The 19,917-nt window shown below is 38.3% G+C and overlaps 1 protein-coding gene across 1 annotated transcript in view; it reads left to right on the top strand.

Moving 5' to 3' along the window:
- Positions 1-19,917, top strand: part of ttn.1 (titin, tandem duplicate 1) — a 142,949-nt gene that overhangs the window by 18,762 nt on the left and 104,270 nt on the right. The window contains exons 23-43 of the mRNA XM_077002317.1: positions 125-388; positions 997-1,257; positions 1,427-1,687; positions 1,783-2,046; positions 2,411-2,671; positions 2,758-3,018; positions 3,117-3,377; positions 3,482-3,623; positions 3,728-3,896; positions 4,003-4,234; positions 4,455-4,739; positions 4,834-4,959; positions 5,044-5,232; positions 6,164-6,652; positions 6,934-7,446; positions 7,753-7,797; positions 12,412-12,690; positions 13,803-14,084; positions 17,700-17,984; positions 18,629-18,916; positions 19,433-19,723. Coding sequence (XP_076858432.1) covers positions 125-388; positions 997-1,257; positions 1,427-1,687; positions 1,783-2,046; positions 2,411-2,671; positions 2,758-3,018; positions 3,117-3,377; positions 3,482-3,623; positions 3,728-3,896; positions 4,003-4,234; positions 4,455-4,739; positions 4,834-4,959; positions 5,044-5,232; positions 6,164-6,652; positions 6,934-7,446; positions 7,753-7,797; positions 12,412-12,690; positions 13,803-14,084; positions 17,700-17,984; positions 18,629-18,916; positions 19,433-19,723 — 5,448 coding nt within the window. The remainder of the gene's footprint in view (positions 1-124; positions 389-996; positions 1,258-1,426; positions 1,688-1,782; positions 2,047-2,410; positions 2,672-2,757; positions 3,019-3,116; positions 3,378-3,481; positions 3,624-3,727; positions 3,897-4,002; positions 4,235-4,454; positions 4,740-4,833; positions 4,960-5,043; positions 5,233-6,163; positions 6,653-6,933; positions 7,447-7,752; positions 7,798-12,411; positions 12,691-13,802; positions 14,085-17,699; positions 17,985-18,628; positions 18,917-19,432; positions 19,724-19,917) is intronic.

Genomic DNA, 19,917 nt, shown 5'->3' with positions numbered 1-19,917 from the left:
TAACTATATTGTTTCGTCAGTAAGGAATTCCATGTGGATAAGAGTCTAATAACCCCCCAGCCTTTCTGGGTGAGAATTTGTTTATTCTTCAATCAGTTTTAATAATTCTTGTTTTCTTTTATAGCAATTGACTTCTTGGTACCATTAAAGGATGTGTCTTCAGTAGAAGGAACTAAATCTGTCTTTGAAGCTAAAATCACTGCTGCTGACGTGAGCTCTGTGAAATGGTACCATAATGGCAAACTGGTTACACCCGACAATAGAGTTCAAATGGTTGCAAAGGGATCCAAACAACGTCTTGTGTTGAGCCGGACATATGCCTCTGATGAAGGAGAATATCAGATGGTTGTTGGTAGAGTTGACTCAGCCTGTAAACTGATGGTTGAAAGTAAGTTTACAACTTAGTTTTGTGGTAGCACTTTACATTAAAATTCCCCTAAGTAACATTGTTTACAGCATTAGGTAACATTAACATCTTCAACAATAATACGGCATATGTTTAAAAGTAACACAGCATATCTGATAGTAATCTTCTTAAGGGCACAATGACTGTGGTAAACAGTTGCAGATAGCATACATGTTTTATCAGTGACAAGGGAAATCATATGGTGTCCCTTAATTTTTGGAAAATGTAAATGAATTTAATTACTAGTGCTGTCAATTCCAGGTGCCGCGATTAAAAGTCCTCACCAGGATTTTACTCAAGCTTGCTAGATTTTCTAATTAGCAATCCAGGTAAAATTAGTGGAATCAACACAATCCAGGAAGCCTGAGCAAAATCCTGGTGAGGACTTTTAATCGCGGCACCTGGAATTGACAGCACTATTAATTACATTATAATTAATATTACACATGGTTTATTAATACATATGGTGATGGATTTGTTCTAATTAACTAAGGCTGTAGTTATTGTAAATTAAGGGAAACACCGTTCAAGCCATGTATAATAAAACTGATGGATTACAATAAAAACTGTTGTTTATTTGTATTTTTCAGAAATCAACATTGTAAAGCACATGGAGGATCATGTTTGTACAGAGACCCAGAATGTCACCTTCAAGGTTGAAGTATCTCATCCTGGTATTGACCCTGTCTGGACCTTTAGAGATCAGCCTCTTAAAACAGGCCCAAAGTACAAGATAGAGGTCAAGGGCACTCACTACAGCCTTACTGTGATCAATGTCATGAAGGACGAAGAAGGAGAGTACACATTTGCTGCTGGAGAGAAGACATCCAGAGCAAAGCTGGTTGTTTCAGGTACATTCGAACATTCATAGAATATTTGACAAGCTGTTATAGGATTGTGTAAAAAGATTTTATGATTAAATGTTCTCCGTAAAACCATGCACAAATCTCAGAAGTATGTACATTGCTTTAGGGATGACTTTAAATATATTTTGCTTGATTATTTGTTTGTTTGATCCAGGTGGCGCCATAAGCAGACCCCTGCATGATTTGACAGTAGCAGAGTCTCAGACTGCTGAGCTGGAGTGTGAAGTGGCCAGCGAAACTGCTGAGGGAAAGTGGTTGAAGGATGGCCAGCCAGTTAACTTTAATGACAACGTCCAGAATGAAGACATAGGAACTGTAAGACGCCTTGTCATCGTCATCACCAGGCCACAGGATGTTGGGGAATACACTTACCAGGTGGCAAACTCTAAGACATCGGCAAACCTGAAAGTTGAAGGTATGGATGTCCATATGTCACTGTAAAGATGATCCTGGTTTAATTTTTCCTCTTCTGGTTATGGATAACTACTTAAATAAAATTTTACTTTATAGCTGTGAAGATCAAGAAGACTCTGAAGAACCGAACTGTTACTGAGACACAGGAGGCAGTGTTTACTCTGGAACTGACCCATTTGGATGTGAAAGGTGCTCAGTGGATCAAGAATGGAGTGGAAATTCTACCTAGTGATAAAAACGAGATCACAGTAAATGGCACAGTGCACACCTTGAAGATCAAGAACTCTAGCACACAGGATGAAGCAGTTTATGGATTTAAACTGGGAAAGCTCTCTGCCAATGCTAGACTAAATGTTGAGAGTAAGTACTTAATTTACTTGTAAATGTGCCATATTTTGTCAATTGTGATTTTTCACCGCAATCGAAATTTGTCCTCTGCTTTTTACCCATTTGTGCAGTTATAACACACACACTAGTGATTACTCGGGGGCTGTGGTGCACACATGCCCAGAGCAGTGGGCAGCCCTAGCCTGGCACCCGGGGAGCAGTTGGGGTTAGGTGCCTTGCTCAAGGGCACCTCAGTCATGGCCTCAGGTCTGGGAATCGAACCCACGACCCTCCGGTCACAAGACCAGTTCCCTACCACCAGGCCATGACTGCCCTTACTTGCTTTTACATAAACATTTGCTTACACTTTAATTTGAACCTTTCCCTTCTTTCTTAGCTATCAAGATAGTGAAGAAACCCAAGGATGTTACAGCATTGCTGGGTGCCACTGTCTCTTTTGAGATGAGTCTGTCCCATGATGACATTCCAGTTAAATGGATACATAACAACCAAGAACTAGTGCCAAGCTCTAACATTAAGATACTGTCTGAGAAGAAAGCCCACAAAATTGTCATTCAGAATGTGGAGGACGATATGGCAGGAGAATACATTGCTGTGTTTGGATATTTGCAGTGCAGTGCACATTTACACATTGAATGTAAGTTTTAAATTTTAATACTTTTTTCACACCGCAAGACATTTTTAGGTATTTGTGTGGTAATGTACTTGTCCCCATCCATTCAGCTCTGAGGGTCAAAATCCCCATGAAGGACATTGAGGTTCCAGAGACCCATACTGCCACATTTGAATGTGAAGTTTCACATTTCAATGTTCCGTCTATATGGCTGAAAGATGGAGAGGAGATTGAGATGAGTGAGAAGTTTAGCATTGTGGTGCAGGGCAAACTCCACCAACTCAAGGTCATGAACACCAGCAGTGATGATGCTGCCGAGTACACGTTCGTGTGTGGTGATGAAGGCGTGTCGGCTACCTTGACTGTTACCCGTAAGTCAGTTCTTAGGTTTTTGACATGCCCGTTTGATTGTTTACCAATACATACTTTCAATATGTAATATATGCCTGCATCTTATTAAATTTTTCAGCTATTCTCATCACCACCATGCTCAAAGACCTGAATGCTCAGGAAAAGGACACCATTACATTTGAAGTGACTGTGAACTATGAAGGCGTCACCCACAAATGGTTGAAGAATGGTGTTGAGGTTAGATCTACTGATAGATGCCAAACTCGTTCTAGACAACTGACTCACACTCTCACCATCCGTAATGTGAATTTTGGTGATAGTGCAGTTTATACGTTTGTGGCTGGATCTTCTGAAACATCTGCAAACCTGTTTGTTGAGGGTAAGTTTTTTTGTTTATTAGTTTTTACATTTTCCTATACTTAACGTGTTAAAGTTACAGAATCCATTTAGGTATGGTGACGGTGTTCCTTATTTACTGTTCAGCTCGTGTAATTGAGTTCACCAAACACATCAAAGACATCAAGATCACAGAGAAGAAAAAGGCCATCTTTGAATGTGAAGTCTCTGAGTCTAATGTTCAAGTGATGTGGATGAAAAATGGACAGGAACTTGAGTTAACTGACAGGTATTGTTGGAATGTAATAAACTTTCCAGAAGATGACATACCAATTTTGTTAACGTGCATGTAGTTTTTATGACAAAAGCTGTTCAAATTTTCTGTTATTTTAGGATCAAGGTTTCCACAGACAAATTCCTGCAGCGGTTGTTGATCCAGACAGTGCGCATGTCTGATGCGGGTGAATACTCTGTGATTGCTGGCTCAAGTGTCTCCAAAGCTCAGCTCACAGTAGAGGCCAAGGATGTCCACATCTCTGAACCTGCTGAGAAAGACATCCATGTAATATTTTTCATTGTTTTTAATAACAATTACTTTTTCTCAGGCCAAACAATGTTAAACTTGATTTATTTATTATTGGTTAATTAACTGTTTCTCATGAATCTAGGTCATTGAAAAGCATAGAGTGTCATTTGAATTCGAAGTCAGTGAGGATGAAATTGAAGGTCGCTGGTTGAGAAATGGAGTTGAGATCCAATTCCCTCTTGAGAAGCGTTTCAACTATGCAACCATCAGAAAAGTGCATCGCTTGACAATCGCAGAGACATTCAGGAGTGATGCTGGGGAATACACTTTTATTGCTGGAAAAAACAGCAGCACAGTAAATCTACATGTTAACAGTGAGTATCTCTTTTTCAACAGCTCAGTTATACATTATTGAAATTTTATATATTCATGTCTGGTAAAGGATTATTTCTGCAAAATTATTGGATATGAAGTAATTAATTTACCCTTGTCATTTTGAAACTGTGTAAACATATTCGTGTCTTTCTGTTTTTCAACCAGAAATCATGTTATTTTTCCACTGGTTATTATTTTCTCTCTTTTTTTTCAATTCAGCCCCTGAGCCTCCCCAGATCCTCAGACACATGGAGCCTCTGTCTGTAGAGGCTGGAAAACCTGCACGTTTCTCTGTGGAAGTGACTGGCGTCCCTCAGCCTCAGGTGTCGTGGTATAAGAACTCTCAGATGCTCTCCTCTGGATTCAAGTGCAAGTTCCTAAGAGAGGGCAATGAACACAGTATGCTGCTCATTGAGGTCTTCCCCGAGGACGCAGCTCAGTATACTTGTGAAGCCAAAAATGACTATGGTCAGGCCACCAGTTCTGCTGTGCTCAATGTAGAAGGCAAGCTTTAGCAAGTCAACTGTTCAGTAAAAACAAAGAGTTCTCCTGCCTGGTTTTTATATTTTCTAACATATTTCCCTCTGTATTTAATCAGTGTCAGAAGTGGTTTCTCCAGATGTCGGAGTTCCACTGGCCCCCCCTGCAGTTGTGTCTGCTATTCAAGATACCTCTATTGAGGAGGGAGAGACTGCCAGATTCCAGTGCCATGTCTCTGGAGAGGGTAAGCCTCAGGAAGTTCAAAACATTACGAATGTACATTGTTCAGGGAACAGTTGCCAATAACACTCTCTCCCCTCATTTCTAGATCTGAAGGTTACCTGGTACTGCAATGACAAGGAGATGAAGCAGTCTGACAACCTCAGAATGTCTCAGTGTGGTGATAGCTGCCTGCTGGAACTGGTCAGGGCATATGTCGAGGACGAGGGGCAATACTCTTGTGTCGCTCGTAATTCCTCAGGGATGGTCTCTTGTACCGCAGTTCTCAGAGTCAACGGTCAGTTTGTCATTTTGTTTGAAAGTCACACCTTATTTTGCATAATGATGTATTTGCATTCGCGCTCTCCATGTCCCATGTTAATGTTAATTAATGGTAATTTACCATTTTACCAAAGACATTCCTTGTTTATCCCATGTTCGCAACATGAGAGTGTTAAATTTTACACCAAATAGTTCACTAATGTTATACTTGTGCATGAGATGTTCAAATCCAAGAGCTAGATCCTTCAACGACCCATTTTGAATTTAATTGAACATTGCTACACTTTTTGTTTTGGATATCTGCTATAAAACATCTACTGGTACATTGTTTACTAAGATGGCTACTTAGCCAGCAGCCATATTGCCGGGGTGATGCCTTTTACACCATGCATTCAATTAGTGTTCAACCTGGACCAAAACAAAAACGTGGTGTATATTGGGGTATTAGAAATTAGTCATGTAAAAATGGAGTTTAATGAATGTAAATGCACTTTGAGTGCTAAATGAGATATTTTACTGACACATTTTATGAAGAAATGTTGTTTTAACAGTGCTTCTTAGTGGCCAGCAGCTGTCTTCTTAAAGAGGAGAGTCCATCCTCGTTTGTGTGACACCTCCACATCAACATGATCATGCATGTCCAATATTCTATTAGTTTAATCATGGTTGACCAGCTTAAACATTTCTTACATAGGGACACACAAGACTCATTAAGAAACATTGTTTTATGACTCATTCTTTGTTTCAATCATTTTGATATATTTAAACATTTAATAATAGACTATTTAAACAGATTTTACACACTATTCTCACACTAATAAATGCCAATGGATTGTGACACCACACTTTTCCAACTTTAATAGTTCTGCACTGCTCTAACTACAGAAACCATTGAAGGATATAAAACAACTGACACAATTGTTTAATTTCATTTCTTTGTTGCTCAGATCTCAGTGCGAAAGCCATAAATAGACAGACTGTCTTGAGCTCTGGAGTATCTCTTTTGGATAGAGTCACGTCCCACACCATGACTGAGACTCATTCTTCTTCTTCTACTGTTCAAACTTCTGAAATGGTGACCACTATGGAAACAATCACAACATCAGTAAAACACGTTGGGGTCCAGCAGAAAATTACATCCATGGAAGAATATCCCAGGAGTCCTGTTCTGACTCTGAAACCGAATGATCTGATAGTCAACCTGGGTGATGTTGCCCAGTTCAACTGCTCTTTTGATGGGCAACCTCTTATGGAAGTTGTATGGGACCATAATGGAAGAACCCTTATGAATACTGAGAGAGTACAGTGTTTGCATCACGAAGGAGTTTTGTCTCTCATCATACTCAATGTGCAACTTGCAGACCAGGGAAGCTACAGCTGTACTGTTAAAAATAGAAACGGTGTGAATCAAACATCTGCGTGGCTCACTGTAGAAGGTGGTTACAGGTTTTTATCTCCTCTTTAATGTTCATTCCATACCATCATGCTTAAAGCTGATGTTTACTTTAAATCCTAAATATTTTCCATATGGTTATAACAAATAGTGATTTACAATGTAATATTCCTAGTAATTAAATTTTATCCTGTATGTAATTTAATCTTTGATAGGCTTGGCATAACATCATCCAATCATCGCACTAACTTTTCTGTCAGTGCTACAAAATCTTATTACTGATGGATCATACCTAATAATTTCCCTAACTTTATTCTCACTCAGCTAAGGAAGCAAAGTTCAAAGCAGAGACCCCTACCCCTTCTGATTCTGACACTAAATGTTCTAAAAGTCAAAATGAGTCCAGTACAAAAGACCCTGACCAACGAAAACAGGAGTCTGTAGAGAATGTCGGACTTCTGCATTCCTCTTCTCTGACAGCAAAGTTGCAGATAAACCAACATTCCTTCCTTGACCTTATACCACTGCTGGACCGTGACATGCATGAAGAAATTCTACCAGAATTCTTTGTGAAACTGCCCTCAGACATCTTTACAAAGCAAAAAGCAAACATGTCTCTTTACTGTATAATTAAAGGAATTCCCCTTCCACATGTGGTTTGGTTACACAACCAGTTGACTGATGAAGAGTCAAGGTCTTACTCCCTGAAACATGATGGGCCCTGGTTCTGTTTAAATTTAATGAATACTGGTCCCAAACAAAGGGGAACTTACACATGCAAAATTATCAATGCTTCAGGAGACAGTGGGGGCAGCACCCAGCTCAGGGTGAAGACAGGTTGGCATTCGCATGCTTTGGTTCTCCTCATCTTCTGAGGTCACACACGTAAACGCTCTTTTATCCTCACTCTTATTTCACACGTAGAAGACAGAATCTTACATCTCTCAAAAATGCAGCTAAACGGAGAATGATCTTTGTACATTTGGCTGTGACTGTGTTGTAGCATCCTTCAAGGATGTCCTTCAAGAGAGATGTTGTCCATTTTCATACATTTTTATACAAGTAGAAAATGGAAATGCAAGTTAATATCATAACTAGATCGTTCCTTGCATATACTTATTTATTTGTATTCTCATTTTGCAGTGTCTAGAGAGGAAGAAGAACCCATACATGTGGAGGAAGCCAAAGGTAAACCCATCCAAGAAGGGATATATTTGCATATTATTTATATTAGTATTGTTATTTTTATTAAATATGCTGAATGGACCGTATGCCCTTCTTTTACTGTTTGTGATTACTACTACAAGCAATCACACTTGAAATAATATTTAAATGAATTCCTACTGTACACTAGGCAAATGGAGATCATTGCCATGCTTTATGCTGTGGTCGTACAAATGCATTTGGTTTCCAAGTGACACAAATCCCAAATATCTTTTAACTGACTAAACGCTGGTCACAAACTTTTCAGGGTGACTATTGTAATATTTAAAAAATGTATCCTTTTTGTGCTTAGCTTTTTCTAGTTTGGCTGTGTCTTCTGAAGAGGATTCTTATACAACAAGCTTCCATTTAAAAGAAAAGAGCGACACCTTTGAACTTGAGCCAGACTACAAATTATATTCAGAAACAATAGAGCGAAAAATAGAAAAACCAGTTTTTGTAACCAAACTCTTCCCAGCAAATGTAACTTCTGGAAACACTGTTACATTTACAGTAACTGTGTCTGGATTTCCAAAACCTATTGTTCAGTGGTATCACAATGGCCAAGTAATAACCGCTTCATCTGTTTATTCATTTTTCCAAGAGAAGGAAGAATACACTTTAGTTATAAGCAAAGTTCAGAAGGAATTAGAGGGAGAGTATTCTTGTACTGCAAGCAACAGGTTTGGTAAATCATCATGTGCCTCTCATCTTTATGTTAAAGTGAAAGATGAAAAGACAGTGGACCAGGCTATTGGACAGCCTCCATATTTTACCAAAGAAATTGAGTCAGTAGAGTGCACCATCGGTGCAAACGCAGTGTTTGAATACAAAGTTACAGGGGCTCCGCATCCTGATATTCAGTGGTTCAGAGGAAGCGATCACATTCACCCTGGTAAATATTGTACTATTGTTAATAATGTGGATGGTTCTGGCTTCATAAAAATAATGAGCATTCAGCAAAAGGACAGTGGTAGATATTCATGTAGAGCAGTGAACCCTCTGGGAGAAGCCTCTTGCAGTGCTGAACTACATGTCTTGACTGATACTGGCTCAGCCTTTCAATGGCATGAACAAACTGTTTCACTGAAACAGAAAACCTCCAAAACATCCGAGTTCGAACAAGCCACCGAATCTGGCTTGTACAGTGTAGATCTTTTGGCACAGGCCAGAAGGACCCTGCAGGAAAGACACCAGATGAGTTATACCATTGGCTGTGAGGAGAGGCAGACTACAAGTGAGCAAGTAGGTAGTCTACAAGAAATAGACATTTCATCTGCAACTCTGCAAAGAGAGAAGATAACTCATCAAGCTGCAATTCTGCAATCTCAAGAAATACAAGAAAGTGTCATTGTTGTTCCAACCTTTCCAGAACCTTCTGCAGCAACACCTATGAAACAAATCCACATGGCAACAGTTTCTGCTGCTGTTAAAGAAAGTAAAGGCTTCAAAGAACAGCATTTTGATTCTATTAAAAGTCCTGAGGTTATAGAACTTGATCTCACAGAAGAACCACCCTCAATGTTAATATCTGCCCTTTCTGAGACTATAACACCTTTAACAATTCTAAACACTAAGCCCTTAACTAGTAAAGAAGGTACAACTATACAGTCTAGTCCAGAACCAAAACATACCATTAGCAGTCATCAGGTTGAGACTAAGTTGGCCATCTTAAATGAAGAATACAAAAATATCCCATTCCTTGAGCAGGAGAAAAGCTTCAGAGTTAACGAAGGAGTTAAAATATTATATTCTGCAGTATCTTCAGACAATCTGCTGCTTACAGAAAGCCATTCTTCATCACTGCCAATCTTGGAATCCACTGAATGTTTAGTAGAAACGGAACAAATCAAGTCAATATTTACAACTGTCAGTGAAATAAATGACAGCCTTTCAAAAGAAAGTCCCTTTGAAACACACAAACCAGTTGAAGAAACTGCACAGTTGTCCAAAGACCATGTCTTAAAACCAGCTCTTGTTGTTGAAGAAAAGCATAAACTTCAAGCAGATAAAACAGTAGCAATTCCAAATCTAGACAGTGCAGTTTCAGTGCATTCCCAAAAAGAGGAGGGTCAAATCCAGCATTTACAGGTGATTACTGACCAAGTTACTCTTCCATCCGAGGGCAGATTTACGAGTGAGAAACCAGAAATAGAGTTTGCTGATTCCAGAAAAAGCCCTGTTCGTTTATACACAGTTTCTGTGGACGAGCAGCCAGCTGTTAGTTGTGAGCCATTATCACAGCTTTCTGCTGAAGAGAATGCAGTAACTGCTAAACCACTAAAGGAGGCACCTGTCAAGTTATATCTTCAGTCTATGCAGTCAGAGACTACATTGTTCAAAGAAGAGTTACTCTCAGTAAAAAATCCAGACCAGCAGATTGCAGTGCAGAAGCAAGAGAAAGACCGTAAGCATGCCATTACTACACTGGAGAGAAGGGAATTAAGTGCTGACTACTCCAAGGACCTTAATGTTTCTGTGAATGGGGTCAAGGCTGAGGACAGAAAAGAGCCCAAACCTATGAACATACTTCATATGGTCTCAGAGCCTATGCAGCTTCCAAAAGAAAGTCCATTCATGAGCAGTGTGCAGGAACACCATGCTCTTATACAAAAGGAAAACAACTGGAATCTTATACATGCAGTGTCTGTGACAGACAGACAAGCTTTGGTGGAATGTCACACAGACAATCTAAAGGTAATGGACAAGTGTACTTGTGAGTTGGGTTTCGAGCCCCATATTGCTTTGCAGCCTCTGCATATCGAAGAAAAGGACAGAGCCACAGAAAAATGTGGCACCCTTGAGGCTGCAGAGCAGGATTTTGCTGTACAGATTCAAGAGGGTCAGTCTGTGAGGCACTCAGTATTAATGACGGAGAAGCAAACTCTGACAGGAGAGGTATCTGAGAAGATTGTCAAATCAGAAGCAGCAGAAATAAAAATTACAACACAGCCCAGAGGACATCTTTTACTGACAGAATCACAAGAAAGCAAAACCCTGCCAAAAGAACTCACGTTTGTGATTCCCACACCAAAATGTCACAGCTTGGATATCAAACAAGAATTGAAGAATACACTGCAGTCGGCTGTTGCCTGTGAGCAGCCACTAATTTTGGCTGATGTTGTGGGTAGTTTAGAAATTGTGGACATTAAAGAAGTAAAGGTGGATAAGGAACCAAAACACATAGTGTTCTCATGCCTCATTACAACCACATCTGCCCCACTGGAAATAACAATAGTCTTTGAGGGTGAATATCCAAAAATGGCGGAACTCAAAAATGAGCTCCAGGTAGCCTTACATTCTTTAATCTTGGAGGAACAACAGGTCTTCACTTCCGAACAGCCTAGCACAATGCCATTCCTCAGACCTGAAAGAGTACAGCTTTGCACAGCTCCCTCAATAGAGGTATATTCACCAATGGTAGAGACTATGGATTTAACAGAAAATGTAGGTGTGCACAAACCACAAAAACCTGTGTCTGCTGTTTTGAGGACTGAAGCCCAAGACTCATTTCAGTATGTTGCTGAACATAAAAAAATAGTACAAGAATGTCAGATGTCTCAGGTGACCACTGAGGCAAAAGTGGATGTTCAAAAATCCATTCAGGATGGAAGACAAGACAAATCTGTGGTAGTACAAGACAAATCTGTGGTAGTACAAAAAAAAATGGTGCAAGTACAAGGCTATCAGAAAGATGTAGGACTTACACATCTTACCTCTGATATGCTCATAGCACCAGTTCCAGTTGAGGAGTCTATGGAGGTTCTTATTCAGAAAGAAACAAAAGAAGAAATTCTTAAAGATGTGTCCATAAAAATGACACCAGAACATCAAACTTTGGCTAAGGAGGTTTATTTTGAAATGCCATTAGAAGACATTAATGTTGTGGAGAATGGTGTGGTTACATTTACTGTTAGAATCAAACATGTGAACAGTGTTAATTGGTTTTTCAATGGTAAATTGATACAATCTGGCAAAGAGTTCAAATGTTCAAAAGACCAGTACACATATACTTTATTAATTAACAAAGTAACGAAGGAAAGACATGAGGGAGAATACACATGTGTGGCTGTGAGTGAAGCTGGCGAGACTTCAACATCATCAAGGCTCACAGTGGTCTCACAAGGTTGGATTATGGGGATATTTTTCTCACCATACATGAGGCATCTAATCCTTAACACTTCACTTTAGGTGTAGGATGCTCAGATCATTACTAATTAACCACTTGGCATCTGTGGCACCAGAATATTCCCATCACTTTTTTTTTATTTTTTATTAACTTTTATGGTGGGCTGGATTTTTGTCATGTGTGGAATTTACCTTCATCCATTCTTTCCATATATGAAGTTACTTTAATTCATCATTGTTTTCACCATTGTATTCTACTTGGCTCTTGAAGCATGTTTTGCTGCTATATCATAAAGTGTTGTGACTCAAACACACTCCTCATGAAAAGATTAACACCACTTCTTTTTCACAGTCACTTGAAGACTACCATTTCCATCCTGTCTGTACTTGATACAGCTGAACACAGTGTAACTACATATACAATTAGTTGTTGGAATATTTATTGCTGTTTTCTTATCTCACACAATTCAGTGCCACCAGTTTTTAAGAGAAAAATCCATGACCTCGAAATCACCACTGGCAATGCTGCAAAGTTTGAATGTGAGACTGAAGATGCACCCAACGTGACCTTCAGATGGTTCAAGTCTGGCTCAGAGATCAGACATAGTGACAAGTTCAGGATCGTCAGCCATTTTACAGCATCATCTCTGGAACTGCCCAATTCAACCAAAGCTGATAGTGGAGAATATTCCTGCCATGCTTCCAACAAGCATGGCAGTGATAGTTGCTCTGCTAACCTGAATGTCACTGGTAAGTAAAATGAGTTTTCTTTTTAATCGCTTTGCTTCTTGAGTGGAATGAATGATGACTGAAAATAAGCCAGTGAATCCTGATTTATTCAAGGTAATAGATGCTTACAGCGGTTAGGGTTGGAAAGTACTGTTGCGTCTTTAAGCTGGTTCGTTATACTGATTTTATAGTACTTCTTTGGATTTAAGAGTGTAGGCGAGGGACTAAAACTACCTTTCTAACCATGTCAGTACCAAGCACATCCTTTCTTGGAAATTGCAGAGGAATTGACTAATTACAGGATCTTACCAAGTGAGCATTTTCTGGGACAGAGAATCTTCAGGACTTACCTATCAAGTCTCTTTTCATAATAACTTGAAATAAGGGTAGTTTAATTAGCACCAATTTAAGTTTTTGCTTTTGCAAGGTATTAAGGTCTCAACAGTCAAGCCTTGTGCAGAACAAATATGACTGATGTCATTGTTGTAGACTAATTTAGATTAGTAAAAACCTGTCAGGGTGTAGTTCTGGGTATGGTTAATTTAGTTGGAAGTACCTTTTCACCTTTGTTGTGACAATGAAAGGTAAGTTCTTGTCATATTTCATGTACATTGTAATGGAAGTACATGTGTGTCATGGTCTACAAGATCTCAGTGTTTTTTGTTGTTTTTGTTTTAAGATTTGAATTGGCTTCTAAAAATTGACCGTTTGGCTGGATATTCAGTCACCTCTTAAAACAATCCCCTTTTTTACTTCCTATGTTATTGACATGAAAACATTCCTGTTTATTACATTTGTGAAGTGAGAAGATCAATGCTCTTGGCAAAAAGACAGTAACTACACAGCTGCAATGCCAAATGATTGTCATGTTTGTGTGACATGGCTTATGAGTCAAAATAATTTGTGTGCTGAAGGAAAACACAAATATGCTTTTGAGGGAGGGTATGTGAGTGCACTTATGTATATTGTTCTTTAAGAAAGTGGAGTTTATGAAATGCTCAATAAGGTTGTTTGTGAGAGTTGCAGTGCTGTTTTTTTTTACTGATATTAGTTGTTGATGATGGTTATAGTAACAGGAAAAGAAAAATTGTCCTTGAAAATTTCAATTTGTGATTGACTTTTTTCATTCTCAGAAACCTCTTCCATCTCAAAAGAATTACAAATGGCGGATATAGAGAAGGGATCCAGTGCTGTGTTTCAGTGTGATCTTATTGGCCCAGCCCCATTTGGATTTGATTGGCTTAATAACGAAAAAACTCTTTGTTTGGATAAAAAGCAAAGGCTTCTTTTCCAAGATTCAATTAAACATTTGGATATATGCTCATTTGAAAGATTAGATGTTGGGGGATATCATTATTATTTAACAAACCAAGCTGGACAGAAGTCTTCAAAGTCAGTTCCAACTGAGTTAAGAGGTTAGTATGTCAGAGAGAGTAGGCCGGTGTCAGCTGGTGTCCCATCAACTAACAAGTGTGTTGCAACTAACAAGCAGCGCGGGCTATAATTTAAGCTTTACACTGCTAACAAAGCATTTTGTGCAACTTGTGGATTCTGAAACTGGCATGACAAAAAAAAAACAACAACCAAAGTACAGCTTTAGTGGTATGCTCAAACTGCAATATCAGGTACCAGTGAAACTTCTAGATTCAATTGGAAGGATTTTTTTGTGAAATATGTGAAAACATTTTCCTGAAAACATTTCCTACTATCAGTTCATGTTTTATTGTTCCAGTTGTTTTATTGTTCTAACAACAAGAACAAAAAAAACAGTGGGCCAAATTCATAAAACCTGAATTTAACCACTCTACGGTATGCAAAATGTATGACAAGGTATTTAACTCATGTTCATACAGATATTTAGGGCAGTAGTGTATGTTTACAACTGTGGTACATTCACCTGTGTCTATGGTGAAAGTCAATTAAAGACAGCATGTAAATGAGGTCATACATATTAAAGACCCACATCAAGAGACCCCAGTCATGACACCAGTGGTACACTGAAAACTGCCATTTGGATTAAAATGCATTTTTAAATTACGCTTCATGACTGTAGTTAAATTATTATTTCATATATAAAAGATTTGTAGCATTCTCAGCTCAGTATACAGTATAAAGCTTGTAAAGTTTGTCATCGTGCTCACTCCAAACAGGCCAAAAAGCCACAGACAGACTTCAGGTGTTTTTTGTGTAGAGATGTTATGAATTGCTAATGTCATATACAAATGAGGACAAAATGCAGTAACATTATATATATCACATAAACGTTAAAATACAACAGCAATCCTCATTTATGAATGAGAAAACCTGCTATAGTGCCACTATTTGCTGTTAATGAGAAATTTAAAATTGTGAAATGTTTTATGAATTTGGCCCAGTAATAATGTATCAACTCATGTATCAACTGCGGATATCTGCAGGACATTCAGGACATTTACAGTATTTTTGGTTATGCAATCCTGGAAGAATGTAGAGCATTTTGTTTTAGAGCATTCTGTTTTATGTCAATGTGCAGTACATATCAGTTGACTCTTAGGACAGGAAAATACAAAGCAGTGTGACTTACTATTCATTGAAAGTAGTGTATCCTATGTACTTGATACCTAATTTATTCCTCTGGGAGTGACTATAATAATGCATGTGAAAAACATTCTTCGGTGCTTCGGCACCTCTTGAATTTCTTGAAATGGACAATGAACCACGAGCCATGAGGATGATGGTCCACATTTGCAGTGTTCAAAATAATTCTGGAGCATTTAGCTTAATGATGACTCTTACAGTCGAAAAAAATATCCAGCTTGAATGGATCATGTCATCTTGAGACACTACATGGGGAATTTGCACCTTGCGACACATTCAGCAGATGCTTGGGCACTTTGATTCTCTGCATGTTTGTCACTTGTCTTTTGGCTTCTTGTGGTTCTTTTGCATTGAGAATTCACAAAATGAACAGATTTGAATATCGTGTGCAGGTGTCTGGTGTTATTTGGGTCACTCTGGAGTGCTTGGAGTATATTCGTATGTTTTTGGTGTGTGCAAAAACTGTGAAAATCCAACTGTGAAAAATCTTTGTGAAAATGCCAGGTGTTTCTTGGGAATCGGAAGAAAACATTAAGAGATTATGGAGATAATAAATTACATAACTGTCTTCCTTCTTGGAGTTTCCTTAATGTTCTAAGGAAAGGATCAAGCGCAATTTTTCCAGCGCACAAACTGAAATTTGAGGACATAAATCAATGATCCATGAAACTATGATCTGGTGCAGTGATTTAAAGTTTCTTATACCTAAAAAACAAAAGCAACAAGGGTTTTCTGTGTGATGGAATGCCTACATGGACCTATACCAGAAATATCTAGAAGATGGTATCTTCTCACGGATCTGACATCTGTCATGTTGATGCAGTAGCATCGAAATAATTTTTGCTGGAGTTTACTGGATTTTGTAATGTTACAAAATGTTATGACATTGGCTCTTAATCCCATATTCCTATTTTGCCAAGAAATGCATAAAATGGCTCTTTAACATTCATGTAATTAATGGGACCATGTTCTTCTTTTTTGAGAACACTAAAAGATATTGCAGTGCCCATGGGCTGCAAATCAAGACCAGAGGGCACATGAAAAGAGCTCCCAAAATATTTGTCAACTAATACAAGAATGATAAACAACTCCTTGAATCATGTAGATACAAAAGAAAAGTAAACAAGAATTATTGCATCCTTGAATGCCATTATGAATGTAATAAGGACACCCCGGGACGTGAAGTTTCAAATGCTTATGGAGCATATGTCTGTAATATGTAGTGGCCACAACAACAGGTTCTTATAGATGATTTCTTTGTAATTATTGTTCTTTACAAACTCAAACCCACTCAGTTGGATGCTTGGATATATATACAATGTTGTTCCCATGTTTGGTCTACCCAGACCTATCATGTTACAATAATCAAAACATATGTTGATTGTCTAATAATGTCTAATAATATCTAATAATGTCTAATAATATCTAATAGTCTTTTTCATGGGCAACACATTAAAAGGACACGATTTACAGCTTATTTCATGTTTCCTGCTTTAATGGGATCTGAAATGTTTCCTTCAGTCCAGTGAACAAAACCCTTGATTTTTTTTCATCCATCTCATGATTTTCTACACCACTATTGTTGGAACACAGATCTGATAAAGGAGAGGACTAAAGGGACTAAATAGAATGCATTAGAATGCACCTGTGTTATGAAAACATCAGCAGATCTCTCTTTTTTATGAGTGGAGAAATAAGACTGGAATGCTTTTTTTCCTTGTGCCCCAGAAATATTTGTCACTTGATATAAGGTTGGCAAACAGCTATATATCTCTTATGTATTCAAAGTCACACCAAACTTATATATCTTTGACTATCTGCATGACTCCAAAAAGGACTGGAAAATACTCTTATGAGGTTTCAAATGCATATGAAACTGATGTATGTTATGGCCAAGTGTCAGAGGTTAGAGGTTTGTAAATTGCACAGGACTCCAGGAGATGCCTGACATGAAAAATGCCCACCTTCATGATTTGCCCTGTGAGGTCTTTAATGTATGCACCTTACCAGAGCAGGATGATATTGCAGTACTGGACCGCATGGCCACTTGGATGATATTGCTCTTGACCTTACTGTGATGTTGTGGTTGTCAGTTATTGCACGAACTTGACTTGACTTGGAAGACAATGATTGAAATCTTGAATATTGCAGAGGTTCAACTCTACATTGATAGAAGGCATGCTCTCTTAAGAGACTGATTTCCTTTTGCCTGTTTTGTGGACATGATATGATTGCCTTGGCTCAAAGTATCTTCGTCTGCACGCTTTAAGTCAAACTTCAAATGTGCATCTCTCTTCGAGGTCTGAATTTCTTATAGAGAAAATATTGAGGAGTGGAATGATTTGAATGGAATCTTTCATTGCTAGCATGTTGCTGAAGGTGTGCTGGAACATGATTGTCTGGTGCCTGCTGTTTTGAAGAAAGTAATTTAATGATTCTCTTGTTGCTCTTAGAACCCCCATGCTTTGTGGCGAAGCTGAAGGACACAGTTTTCCCAATGAACAGCAAATTAAGACTAGAGTGTACTTTCACTGGAACGCCGAAGTTGTTTGTAACATGGTATAAAGACGGAAAGCAGCTGTATGCCTCATATAGGTATAATACAAGAGTGACGGAGAACTCCTGCATCTTGGAATGTCTACATGAGTGTAACAAGGACACACCAGGAAAATACTCTTGTGAAGTCTCAAATTCCTTTGGAAAAGACATCTGTCATGCTAGTGTTACAACAGTGACAGGTTTGTATAACTCTGGATTCTTTATATTTTTCTACAGTCCTATTTTTACCAACCCCTGGACTCAGAAACAATTACTACTGCAGATTTCATACATTGTATGCCACTTTTGACCTTAAGCTCATCAACCCTTCATGGCTAATCTATACAGACAGAATGATATTGTGGGTAGATATTATATTGTGTTCAAAGATGACCAAACTAGTTTCTTATTAAAAACCTGCCCCAGTTGAGCAAAAATCTTAAGGATATGCAGATTGTCATGAGTGAAAAACAGAAGCTTGATTATACATTCTCTGGTTCTCCTAAAATATTTGTCACCTGGTACAAAAACGGCAACCAGATCTATGCCTCTTATAGTTACAACACAAATATTGTGGAAATTGATGTTCTTTGGAATGTCTACATGAATGCCCAAAGGACTACAGGAAGATGCTCTTGTGAAGTGTCAAATTGATATGGAAGTAACATCTGTCATCCTCAAGTTTCTGTAATTTCTCATTAGTATATTTTGAGCATCTGGATATTTTCATTCTTCTATTTTTGGATTTTTTCATACTGGATGGAACATTACATGCTAGTATAACACTGAACATGGATTTGTCATAATCACAATTATGTGACTGGTATGATGTTGTTCCTCTCAGGACCTGCTCACTTTGTGAAGAGGCTATGCAACCAGTCCCTCCAGAAGGGTCAAAAGTTGAGGCTTGAATGCTCTTTCACTGGAAACATGGAAAAAATTATTGTCATGTGGTATAAGGATGGTGCAAAAATCTACGACTCTTGCGGATACAACACCAAAGTCATTGGAAATACTTGCATTTTGGAAGGTCTTCATGAGTGTGACACAGACAGTGCTGGACGATACTCTTGTGAAATTACAAATGACGATGGAATTGATATCTGTCATGCAGAAGTAACCATAGAGCCAGGTTAGTATACTGCAATGAAATGCACCCACTGGAGTCTTCCTTGGATTTGTATGCTTACACTTAAGTAATAAAAACAAGGTTTTTTTATTTTTTATTTTTGGTTTCCAAATAATCTCTTGTAGCCAGTTTAATAAAGCCTGAATTTTGTGTCCTTTCACATTTTGCTTAATCTGCTTTCTAACATGTAGCTTCACCCTTGATTAAAGCTTCAATTTAAGACGTTTACACTAAGGATATCTTGGAGCTATAACTGGAACATTACCAGTATAGGGTTGCAGAAATATCTGAACTGGATTGAATGGGTGTCATTGGATATGTATCGTGGATAGTAGATCACATCTAGCTGTTTAGAGTGCAAATAAGGTAGACTGTGGCTTCTACTTTCTCTGTGAGTAATATGTTGTGAAAAGTTCCTTCCTGCCCATGAAAGGAATTTATCACCTTGTTTCTCCTGTGACAGCCTGTGTGTGTTTGTGTGTGTATGGTATCTGATAATTTTGCATTTTTTGTTTTTAGAACGGAAAATCTCACCAACCTTCACTAAAAAGCCCCAAGAGCACATTGAAGACACTGAGGGAAAGTTGGTCAAGCTTGAGGGTCATGTATCTGGATCACAGCCACTGTCTATCAGCTGGTACAAAGACAACAAGGAAATCTTCAGCGCTGATAACTATTTAATGTCTTTCAAAAATAATACAGCTGTGCTGTGCATTAAGAATTCCCAGACCTCAGACAGTGGCTTGTATACATGCAGTGCTTCTAATGAAGCTGGTACGGCCTCCTACCAGGTGGTCATCACTGTCACAGGTACACAGTATTTGATTTATTCATTGCATGATGTTTGTCTAACTGTCCATTGGTGCTTGTTTCTGCCCTCCTTTTTCTTGGTTTTGTTTTTCAACATTTACCTCAGATCTTGTTTTAGAATAGAGGTAAAATGTATTTTAAATGTAGGCCTCAGAAGACTAAATGTTTTTTCTTTTTTCTATTTTATTTTTTCT

The sequence above is a fragment of the Brachyhypopomus gauderio genome, chromosome 4, assembly GCF_052324685.1.
Source record: "Brachyhypopomus gauderio isolate BG-103 chromosome 4, BGAUD_0.2, whole genome shotgun sequence".
Taxonomy (NCBI): Eukaryota; Metazoa; Chordata; class Actinopteri; order Gymnotiformes; family Hypopomidae; genus Brachyhypopomus; species Brachyhypopomus gauderio.
Note: the sequence above shows the minus strand (reverse complement) of the source record. Positions and strands in the feature narration are given on the sequence as shown.